Below are 12623 nucleotides of genomic sequence, written 5' to 3' on the forward strand. Positions count from 1 at the left end.
TGATTTAGTCTTTTACAAAAAAGATAATACTCCTGTGACTTAAAGGGAGAGCACATACTGTGAAGAGATCATATTATGGGTTGAACCAAAGAGCTCTACATAATTTTTACAATGTGTAAATGTTTCAGTAAAATATTTAAAAGTATTAAATAATGAAATAAACTATTTTGAAAAACATTTAAAGCCATTATCAGGAACACTGCCCTTTTTTCTTCTTTAGGAACAACTCAAGCAGCATACTTATAGATATGGTAGCAACAAAGTTTGTTTATATTCATTTACCTATTTACAAGTAACAATTATTGTAGCTGCTCTTCATACATCAAATTATACAAAAAGTTAAAACCTACCTTTAACATCTGTAACTGATGAACTGTCAAATCTTTAACATTAACGTCCAGTTTTTCATGTTCTTGTATTACTTTTTTCTGATACAATAAAATTGGACATATGAAAAATAAAATAAAATGTATCACAACTAAAATACACATATTTCTTTCATTACTTAAATTAGTTTTCACAACTTATTGTATTAAAGAGATATACTAAATTACGAAGCACTAGTTCATGATTTAATTACTACTTAACTCTCACTGTATTGTAAAAAATATGAAACTATAAAATGTACAAAAAATGTAGATGCTTGTCAGATGAAAATATCACATCAGTTTTCGTGCAAATAAATTTTTAAATTATGTTAAAATTTAAGGAATAACAAATGCTACCTTCAATTCACACTAAACATAATGCAAGATTATAAAAGTCCAAAAAATTTTTACTGTAAACTAAATATATACATATAAAATATATGACCAAAAGTATGTGGACACCCAACTATTACACCCATTCCAAAACCATGGGCATTAATATAGAGTTGGTCCCCCTTTTGCTGCTGTAACAGTCTCCACTTTTCTGGGAAGACTTTTCACTAGATTTTGGAACATGGCTGTGGAGATTCACCCCTATTCAGCCACAAGAGCATTAGTGAGATCAGACACTGATACTGAGCGAGAAAGCCTGGCATGCAGTCAGTGTTCCAATCATCCCAAAAGTTTTCGATGGAGTTGAGGTCAGGGCTCTGTGCAGGCCAGTCAAGTTCTTCCACACCATCCTTGGCAAACTATGTCTTTATAAACCTTGCTTTGTGCATGGAGGCATTGTCATGCTAAAACAAAAAAGGGCCTTCCCCAAACTGTTGCCACAAAGTTGGAAACACACAATTCTCCAAAATGTTATTGTATACTGTAGCATTAAGATTTTCCTCCACTGGAACTAAAGAGCCTGGTGCAAACCGTGAAAAACAGCCCCAGACCATTATTCCTCCTCCACAAAACTTTACAGTTGGCACTATGTATTCAGGCAGATAGCATTCTCCCAGCATCAGGCATATCCAGATTCATCCATCAGGCTGACAGATAGTAGAGTGTGATTCATCACTCCAGAGAACGTGTTTCCACTGCTCCAGATTGCATAGTGTGCTTTACACCACTCCAGCCAACACTTGGCATTGCACATGGTGATCTTAGACTTGTGAGCAGCTGCTCGGCCATGGTAACCCATTTCATGAAGCTCCTGACGAAGAGTTCTTGTGCTGATGTTGCTTCCAGAGGCAGTTTGGAATTTGGTAGCGAGTGTTGCAACTGTGGAAAGACAATGTTTACGAGCTACATGCTTCAATACTCGACGGTCCCGTTCTGTGAACTTGTGTGACCTATCGCTTTGTGGTTGATCTGTTGTTTCTTGTAAATGTTTCCACTTCACAATAACAGCACTAACAGTTAACCGGGTAGCTCTAGCATGGCAGAAATTTGACAAACTGACTTGTTGGAAAGGTGGCATCCTATGACAGTGCCATGTTGAAAGTCACCGAGTTCTTCAGTACAACACATTCTACTGTCAGTGTTTGTCTATAGAGACTGCATAGTTGTATGGTTAATTTTATACACCTGTTAACAATGGGTGTGGCTGAAATAGATGAACCCTCTTATCAGAAGGGGTGTCAACATACTTTTGGCCATGTAGTGTTTTACACAATTTAATAATATGAATAGCCTTAAGATGTATAGTATACCTACTATGTTAAGTTTCTCTTAACTACATATTGTAATATTTCTAAAAGCATTCAAAGGTACACAACAAATAACGTTGAACAGGTAACCTGAAAATTAAGGTGTAAAAACATTACAAGTATAAGCACCTTTTTCATGCAGATGGAGATGTGATAGTCATGGTAAATAACTGGAACCATATCCTTTGACACTTGTACATCAAGTTCAACCATGTCAGCCCCCTGTTAGATAAAACACACCTTCAGATAGGGTTCTAGATTTAAATTAAGTCAGAAAACACAAAAATGTTTTAACATTTTAATAAGTCGTGTAAATTTCAAATCAGAATTGTTTCAAAACATTTTTTTTTCAGTTACAAAAAATTTTTGATCTAGAAAATACCTGTCATAAAAAAACATTTGTTGACTTGCTTTAATATTATTGGTGTGGTATCTCACAGAGGAAAAGCAAAGCAAAAAATGGAGTTTCTCAAATCTCAGCTTAGATTTATACTTTAACAAATTACAGCAGTTAAGTCACAAAAAGCAACAAGACTCAGATTTATATGAAGAACGAATGTTTAATGATTTAAAAACAATAATATAAATAAAGATTATTCCACTAAAACAAAACACACAAGTACAATACAAGAAAATAGCTTTGTGTGCTTCAAAGCTTTAAACAGGAAGAGCTAATAAGAACATTAACAGAAAAATATTCCTGTTGGTATATGTGCTCCTTCCATACAAGTTAGACAGTGAAATGAAACTATCAGATGAAGTAACCCCCAAGTTACAATACTCCCACTTTAAGTAAGAACACTAGAATTATGAAATCCAAATCCTTTCTTGATATTTGCCAACAAAACTAATTCACTTAAAAACAACTCTAACAGTGGCAAAGACAAAACTCTGCTAACAATGTAACAAATCATAAAACTTGTTTGCATACATTGAATGTAAACAGCACAAAATTACTAGAGAGAACCTTGTTGCACTCACCCTAGATAAAGTGAAAGGATACAATAAAGCTAAACTTTCTTAATAGAAAGTAAATACCTAACACAACATGAGAACTTTAGGAGCTAAAATTAAACAACAGAAAAGGTACCAGCAATACACAGTTCTAATGTTGAACTTTAAGATTCTTGTTAAATCAAACAAAATAAAATTATTGGCTTTTGGTGTCACACACACATGCATATATCAGTAATTTTCTAGTTTCTGACACAAGAAAACAATGATTAATATTGTTAAATAAAGTGGACAACAGGTACTCATTATAGGGTAGATCTAATTGCTACTATTATAAGATTTTATGACAAGAAAAACTCAGCTTACTAATCAAAAACACTGTTATTCCTGTAAGAGAATCAAACAAAAGTTGATAACTTGATTATACACTTCCATGTTCTATCCAAAAGACAGTGAGAAATAACAGTTTTGAAATGTTTTGTTTTTAGTTAAAGAGGAACAAAACATATCTCTTTACTATAGTGGTAAAAAATAAAATAAATAAATAACACTCATTGTTTGGTTTAACCTTACTGATAAAAAGACAGAACTGTGGTGGAATACATTTAATGTAAAGTCTCAAATTTAAAAGACATATTGCACCATCAACATAAATAATGAAAGAAGTATGGATAAAAAATAAGAGAACATGAAAATTTAATTTCTTTTAACAAGTTAGACAAGAATTACACTTAAGTTGTTTGACATAAGATACATAAGAACAAAGTGTAATTTTTGTTGTTACTTCTTTGTTAAGAAATGTTCTTTTGTACATCATTATAAAGTCTGTGTGTGTCAGAACAATCAAACTCCACACTTACATGTCGTGCAGCATAATTGAAAGAAGCTACTGTGTTTTCCAGGAGATTTTCAATTCTGAAAAGAATACAAAATGAAGTGTTTATATGAACTCATCAAATTGTCTCTTTTCATCATTGCAGAAACGAAGACACAACTGATATCCTGTATGTAAACTGTACCCCACAACATTCATATGAGGAATCATAAATTACAAATCTTCAGCATGCAAGAACATGAAATAAGTTACACAAGGTATAGATTCAACTAATATCCTGTATGTAAAACATGAAATACACCAACAATATCCTGTAAAACATTCATATGAGGAATCATAAATTACAAATCTTCAGCATGCAAGAACATGAAATAAGTTACACAGGGTATAAATTCAACTAATATCCTGTATGTAAACTGTACCCCACAACATTCATATGAGGAATCATAAATTACAAATCTTCAGCATGCAAGAACATGAAATAAGTTACACAGGGTATAGATTCAACTAATATCCTGTATGTAAACTGTACCCCACAACATTCATATGAGGAATCATAAATTACAAATCTTCAGCATGCAAGAATATGAAATGAGTTACACAGGGTATAGATTCAATGTTAGTTTTCTTCTAGTATAAATATTCTTTTCATTCCAATTATAATCTTGGTAGTAAATCTCTAACACTAAAAATTACGATTACCTACTTTTGAGTTAACACATTACAAACCTGTATACTTTTACATTTCACTGCAGTTCATCATAGAAACATTACACACTATTTAACAGCTTAGTCTTTAAGACACGGATATCTAACTACAAACACTTTCTTTTTATACAAACAAGTCAATAAGCATAATTTATTATACACTTGGACACTAAATTTACAGTTAGAAGTGACCCGGCTTGGCCAGGCGTGTTAAGGTACCCAACTTGTAATCCGAGGGCCACAGGTTCAAATCCCCATCACACCAAACGTGCTCGCCCTTTCAGCTGTGGGGGCATTATAATGTGATGGTCAATCCCACTATTTGTCAGTAAAAAAGTACCCTAAGAGTTGGCAGTGGGTGGTGATGACTAGCTGCCTTCCCTCCAGTCTTACACTGCACATAGCTCTTGTGTAGCTTTGCACAAAATTTAAAAAACAGTTAGAAGTAAACACTATGGCACCATACTTATCACTTCTTCTGGCATTTCCAGATCCTCGATGGCCAACATCTAATCCACGCAGATGTTTCCAATGCCGGGCGTACGAAATACGAAAATCACACATGTAATTCTTCAAAGGTTTCACCACTAAGTATTCCACTTAAAGAAAAAAAACACTGATTAGAAACTAATGTAGTACTAAAATAATATTTATAAACTTATTATAAAACCCAATCAGCCTTCAAAACAACAAGTCTTCAAGAATTTAAAAAAAATGTATTAATCTATGTGTAATATATGATTACTGTATTTTACGCCTTGTAAGATGCACTTTTTTCCTTAAAAATTCCAGGTAAAATTCCCATGTATCTTCCAAGACAAAAGTGATTGCTTAAGGCAAGAGTTTAGCTTAGGGTCTACTAAAAATGGCCTCTCATACAGATCGCAATCTCATTACTTACCAATCAAAAGTATTTTAAATAGCATAAAACATTCAATTTAACTAATATTGTTGATATACTGTAAGGAACATGATGTATTTGGCTGTATTTATTCAATAGGTTGAAAAAAGTTAAGGCTGCATCAACACACAGCTCTCAACAATATTTGATTACTACTGGTTGTGTTGAGATTCCAGCAGCACCATCTTTTATGCATCGTTTGCTAGACTTGAAGCTACTGGAAATTTGTTTCCTCAAACTTGAGTGTCTTGAACTTTGTCAGTCATCAACAGGTCATCATTACATTCACAAGCTGTTTTCAGTCCTGCAAAATTATCACCCATGGCAGCTGTATCAAAGTGGCATACCTATACTATCACATTTAAACTGGAAGTTGTAAAGCATGCTGAAGATCACAGGAACAGAGCAGCAGAAAGACACTTTACACCACCGCTTACTGAGAGGATGAATCACCAATGGAGGATGCAGTAGGAAGAATTGCTAAAAGCTAATAAGAAAAAGCACAATCTTCATAAAGTACCAGCAAAATGAACACACTTGGAAGAACCCCTGAACAAATGTATAACAGATCATAGAAACTTGAGTATTGCAGTGACTACAAAAATGATCATCTCAGAAGCAAGAAGATTGCCAACAAATACTGGTGTAGATGACTTCAAAACCTTGGTGTTTTTGTTTCATGAAACAAAATGAATTAAGTATGACTAAAAAGAACTGAAATAGCCCAGAAAATGTCTGCCTGATACAAACAGACAAAATTGGATTTCCATAATTTTATCTTTAATGCTAGAAAACAGAACTTGTTGAAACTCAATGAAATTGGGAATATAAAAGAAGTTCCTTTGATATTTGATGTGCCATTTAGAAAAAGGAGTGAAATCTGTTACTGTTATAACCACTGGGCATGTAAAGACTCGCTACACTGCAGTTTTAGCTTGTTGTACTAAGGGCACCAAACTACTGCTACTACTAATTGTCAAGAGGAAAACCTTACCAAGGGAACACTGCCAAACGAAATTCATTTAATTGCACAGGATAAGGGATTAAAGTGTGGTCCAAGTGTCCTGCTACAGGAAAATGCACTGCTAGTGAGGTATTAGTTCAGTGTACACAGGACTGAAAACACAAAAAAGTTAGCAAGGAAAATGAACACACAACTGGCAGTAATTCATGGTGGCCTGACTTGCTAATTACAGCCACTTGATGCAAGTATCAACAAGCCATTCATGAATAACATGCAGGAGAACTGGAATAAATGGATGGCAGAGGGAAATCACGAAATTACACTGACGAGAAGGCTGAAACGCCCATCAATATCTCAGATGTGTGAATTGGCACTGAAGTTGTGGCATGATATTAAAACTGGAGTTGTCAAGTCTTTCAAAAGTGTGGTATAAGTAACGCCATGGCACTAAAGATCATTTAATATGCAAGAGTGACAGTACCGATGATAATGATACTTCAGGGCTTGGGGATGAATCCAGTAGTGATGTGTTTGGTATCTGAGGATGAATAAAATGCCTTTGACTGTTTTACTGACCATGATTCTTAGTGACTTACAATTTGTCATTTTTATTGAGATATTAGTTCACTTTTTATTTATGTAGAAATAAAGAAAACATTGCATTTATATCTAGACACTGATATTTGTATGTATTTACCTACCTTCTACTGATGAAAAGTAATTCCCTTATCATTGCCATGTAAACAGAATCAGACTAGGAATGAACATAAACAATAGAGTTTGGGGTGGTGGCAATATGAGTTCTCATGTAAAATTGCAGGAATGTATTACAGATTTTCATTTTTATACAAATCTTTATTGAAAATTAATTAAAATGCCAGTAGTGACTGATGAGTAATACTGAATGGAGATACTGAAAGGTTAAGAGTATAGCCTGCTTGTGTGAAAAAGTTGCCTACATCAAGATGTGGTTTCAGTGATGTTGGTTGTAGAGTCAAAATATTTTTTTTTAGAACAGTCTTTCCATTATTACTTACTAGTGAACATGCCTTTACACTTAATTTATTACATTAGATTTATGGGGATAGCATCCATGTGAATCTTTCATCATGCAATAAAACCTGTGCTACTAGAGATGGTAAATGCTACTTACTTCTGGCACTGGCTTCCTATGGTACATATTGAAATGATTGCCAAACTCAAACCATTTGCTTAATTGCTAACCTATTTAAACTTGGTTCGTTGGAGGTTTATCCAAATTCCTTTATAAGATTTGATCAAAAACAGTTCAGCAATTTCCTCACGTTAAAACATCAAAGGCACAGATATATATAGTTACAATTAGTATTATTACAGGGCTTTCTTTAAAACCATTATTTCCACGTAACCCATAAAAGATAAATTGTATATAGCACATTGTGTTTGATATAGCTCAGTATCAGAAATACTCCTGAGGAATATAAAGACACATGGTCATAACTATACCAACTACCAAGAGTGTGTACTAGTATCCATTTAACAGCTTAAAAGTGCAAACACAAACATGAATGATGAATCACTTAAAAGTTTGAAGTTCATGAATATATAATGATATGCCCATAGACTTGCAGTATTTAAGATAACCTAAGGTTTAACTTAGAATCAAATTAAGTCTCCAATACTTATGAACAAAATCTTCAACTATTATCATCTAGCCTTATAATTAAATAATTTATATTTTGTACAATTTTTAATCATAAAAAAACTGTTGTATGTTTTACTTTCACACAAATTTAAGTTTTATTGAATAATTTTGTTTTCCATAGATCTATATAATGAAATAAGTTATGTCAAGTTATTTCTTGTTTTTTAACATGTGCAATGAGCTCAGTTTAAATAGATATCTTTTTATGTTGTTAGCATGTTAAAAGTACCTTAAGATACTGCCCAAGTTCATACTCACAAGTCAGTTGTCCAATAGGCTGCTGACAACTTCCAGTAATTGGCATAGTACAGGTTCCTGTTGTTCCCTGCATGTTACCAGGCAGAATGTAACAAAAACCCATATGTTCTGGAATGCATTCATTATTCTCAGAAGCTTGCATAGTATGCACATAGAGGTCTACCATGTAGGCCTAGTAAATGAAAAAGATTGTGGTTACCTGAGAAAGTCTATCACTACCATAAACTTTGTGTGCATGTATGCTTGCATTAAATTTTCTTTTTTATCTGATTTATGATATTGTCATAAAAACCATCTATCTTCTGATTAAATTTTACAATAACTAATAAGATAATCAGTAAACCCAAGTCGTTCCAAATGTAACAACTTCCAGCATACATAATTTTGTCAAATTCACTAAATTTAACTTCAGATTTTTAAATTGGTCTATTCTCTAATGTTTGATGATTGAATTTCTTCAAACGTGAAATGTGAATGTTTCAGTATTAAATTCAATGATGAATAACTAAAAAATTATGAACATCTCCAAGATTCATGTTATAACAATCTCATAGCTGAATGAAAGACTGCAAACAACAGAGAAATTACTGAAAGCTTTTATCTCCTTTGGATAATCCATTGAATTTATGTTTTTAGAACATTTTAGTCTTAGATTTCACACTAAACATTCTTAAGTCATGTCCTTGAGAGTAAAATCAAGTTATTTAGTAGGCTAAGCTTTCAGAGCTAAGCTAATCTTCTCTGACCAATGGAAGTGATGTCATCTCACAAACAGCTGACATAAAACAGGATAACATCTTAACTCCACACTGAGTCTCATATTCATGCATAAATGAAGATTTAAATGGAATCATCCATAAATACACAATAAACAGTTAACACTCTAAACCAAAACTAAACTAAATTTGATAACTGATGCAGCTTCAAACCCAAAATGAAAAGCAGTTATACTGCCTTCCCATAGAGAGAAACTTCTAGAATTGGCCACAAAAATGCAGTGATGACTGGACCATATAATAAAGTACAAAATAGAAACCTTAACGGTCTGATAAAATTATTGTTTTGTTTTTTTTAATTTCACACTAGGCTACATGAAGGCTATCTATGCTAGCCATCCCTAACTAAGCAGTGTAAGACTAGAGGGAAGACAGCTAGTCATCACCACCCACTACCAACTCTTGAGCTACTCTTTGACCAACAAATAGTGGGATTGACTGTCATACTGTAATGCCTCCACAGTTGAAAGGGCAAACATTTGGTGTCAGAGGGATTCAAACCCTCAGATTACAAACTGAGTGCTCTTGCCACTGGGCTGGAACCAAATTAAAAATCCTTAACAAATAGACTACATGATAAAAAAAGAAGAATATATGCTCTAATGACCAGACTATGATACAAAAAACAGATACTTGAAAGAACCAGATTAAATAGAGCTCACTGAGTCTCTTAATGTAGTAGCAATTTCTCAATACAGAATTTGTACCCAACAGAAATAATATGTTAAATGTTGTATTAGACACTCAGCACATTGATTTCTGTTATTATGATTCAGTTTTGTGTTTATGGTTCATAACTGTCAATTCCAAGAAAATAATATTCAATTGTGATGCAGTAAGGTAATAACCGAAAACATCAACTATTTTGAGAAACAGAAGAGTATAATGTGGTCTGGATGAAGATTCAAGTATTAAAAAATTTGCATAATTTCAAAATAAATCACTAATCCACCAAAACTATTTGACTCAAAAGGTTTAAAATTTGGAATACATGTCTTCTTGTTCTTTGAATATGTTGTCTTCTTAATGTCTTGGGCCACAGGTTTTTGGTAGATTCTTTAGGAGCTGTTGTTTTTTTTTTGGTTTTTTTTTATGTGTAACATGCAATACAAGAGCAATCCTCAATCAAGAACAGCTAGAAGTTCTATTACACAAAATTCATGATGACAAGAAACCCACTTGAAGTAGAAATGTACTCTCAAGAGGGCTGGTATGGGTATTAAAATTCAATTTAATATATGTAATTAAAATATAGTACACAAAAATATTTCAACCTTCTTAGGTAATATTCAGGTTAATGAAAAAATAAAGTTTCAATAACTGTACCAGCCATCTTGAGAATACACTATTACACAAAATATGTCAACCATAAATTGAAATTACAGCACATTTCTTCAAATGAAATATAACTGAAAAATTTTATCATCAAACAACAGAGGAAACTCTCCGTCCTGTCATGAGTACATGGTTGAAACAAATATTTGAGAGAGAGAGAAAAAAAAAAGGAAGTTGTTAGGGCATGAGACCTAAGAACAAATGTTGAATCAAAGGCAGGAAAGTTCATCTTGAGGTTCAGATTTGGAGCACCAGGTTTAGATCTTGAGTCTCTGTACTACCTGCCATATGAAAAACAAAGGCAGAGAGAAAAGTAAAATAATCCATTCTCTCAACCTTTTTTTCAACAGCTTTAAGTGACAGAAAGTGCAGCAACTGTTTTTCTAATGATGATAAGTGAATAGAAGCACACACCAGAACAAAGCAGTACAAATGCATGTAGTTCTTTATATTCTAGATTGTAGACTATATTTTTGGGCATGAGAATGGGGGGTGAAAAGAAAAACATTTTGTAAATAATACTTTCCATATTTGATTTTTAATTAATTTTTAAATCATTAAAATTTAAAAACTAATCATTAAATATTTTCATACCTCGATGCCAAGTGTGATTGGAAATAATTATTTACAACTGAATCTTGTGTTAAAGATGTAACACTAAATTATTACCAACACACAAAATAAGGTAGAAGGCTATTATGACAAACTATTACTAGTTTTCTTCAAATATACAATATCTCAACTTCTAATATTAACTTTAAAAGTTAATATCTAAAATATATTTTAGATACAAATAGTAAAGATTACACTCTTACTATTGTGTATGGTTTCAGCATCTGAGCCTGAAAGACAACATACTCTTCTGAATTGTATAAGTGTCCAAACTGTTCTTGATTGTGAAAAATGCATTCTGCATCGTTCACTACCTATTTAATCAAAACTGGCACAGATTAGTTAACCAGACTGAATAATAGCTTCATAAACAAGTAAAAACAAAATCAAAATTATTTAACAGTTTCAATTAATTTATTGTGTTTACTCCAAATTTGCTTTTTGTAGTATTACCTTTAATATGTATTTTTGAAAATCGTCCATATGAGTTAACTGACAATCCAATTTTGGGAATTTTGTTCTGTATTTTTATGAAACTAATAAACCCATTTTTTTTTATTCTGTGGTGAGGTTACTTTTCTTTTAACCACTGTAAGACAATTTCTTAATGCATTTCAAATATCAAAAGATAACTTATATAAAGGCACAAAGTTATATATTTCAGATTTTAAGCTCAAAAACACTAGAAATTTTATGTAAAAACAACTAAAACTAAATTACCAAGATATATTTAATAAAATATCTATGTTATAATAATATACTCAAAATATTTGCATTTTGGATAAGAAGTTTACACTAAGTAAAAAGTGTCTGCTTTACAAAACATTTTAAATCTGAATATTAGATGAATGATGCCAACATCTAAATACAGATATCATATTTGTTTTCAGTTAGAGACCTTTTTTATATTTTTTATAGAGGAAGCTGCAGTGGAAAACTTGTTAAGCTTCGTCTAGAAAACTGATAGCCCAGTATAAGAATATCATTGTTATATCTGCAAGTGCAACTGATATACAAAGTTTTACTGTAGTCTAAGCAAAATTTGTAATGTAAGAAAATTCTAGTATGAACAGCTACAAAGCAGCATCTTGTGGACTAAGGTTACCTCCCATTGTTAACTTCCTGTATCTGAAGGAAGACATGTTGGACAAATTGCACAGATTAATTGTAAAGTAAAAACACATGGCCCTCAAAAGTTAATTTAATGTAAATTACCAGCAATTTGTTGCAAATGAATGTTTCAAATAAACATTCACATATTCTGATGCAGAACATTAGTTTAACAGTATTATTAAAAACCTTGAAACTGTTAATAAAAGACAATTTTATGAATAGTAAGACTAATGTAAAGACAATACAAGTCAAATTTATAATGTTATAGCTTCAAAACATTTCTCTGTTAACATTCAATGGAATGACCAATAATATCATCAGATTAACACCAGTTCTCTCACTGATAACATTACAATTTCAATTGTACCTTAATGTTGTTGAAAGGGATATAAATATTTATTTCCCAGCTGGTAAT

The 12623-nt window shown here is 32.3% G+C and overlaps 1 protein-coding gene across 11 annotated transcripts in view; it reads right to left on the reverse strand.

The window, feature by feature from the left end:
- LOC143243217 (glycerophosphocholine phosphodiesterase GPCPD1-like) overlaps positions 1–12623 on the reverse strand; it is a 36259-nt gene that overhangs the window by 10121 nt on the left and 13515 nt on the right. For 6 of the 11 annotated variants that reach the window (XM_076487062.1, XM_076487054.1, XM_076487071.1 and 3 more), the window contains 6 exons: positions 11299–11405; positions 8373–8544; positions 5032–5164; positions 3883–3937; positions 2198–2290; positions 351–428 (listed from right to left, as the gene is read on the reverse strand). In XM_076487062.1, the coding sequence (XP_076343177.1) occupies positions 351–428; positions 2198–2290; positions 3883–3937; positions 5032–5164; positions 8373–8544; positions 11299–11405 (638 nt within the window). Of the gene's footprint in view, positions 1–350; positions 429–2197; positions 2291–3882; positions 3938–5031; positions 5165–8372; positions 8545–11298; positions 11410–12623 lie in introns of all 11 variants that reach the window. The other 5 variants (XM_076487089.1, XM_076487101.1, XM_076487084.1 and 2 more) reach the window with 1 other exon arrangement.

The sequence above is a fragment of the Tachypleus tridentatus genome, chromosome 2, assembly GCF_004210375.1.
Source record: "Tachypleus tridentatus isolate NWPU-2018 chromosome 2, ASM421037v1, whole genome shotgun sequence".
Classification (NCBI taxonomy): domain Eukaryota; kingdom Metazoa; phylum Arthropoda; class Merostomata; order Xiphosura; family Limulidae; genus Tachypleus; species Tachypleus tridentatus.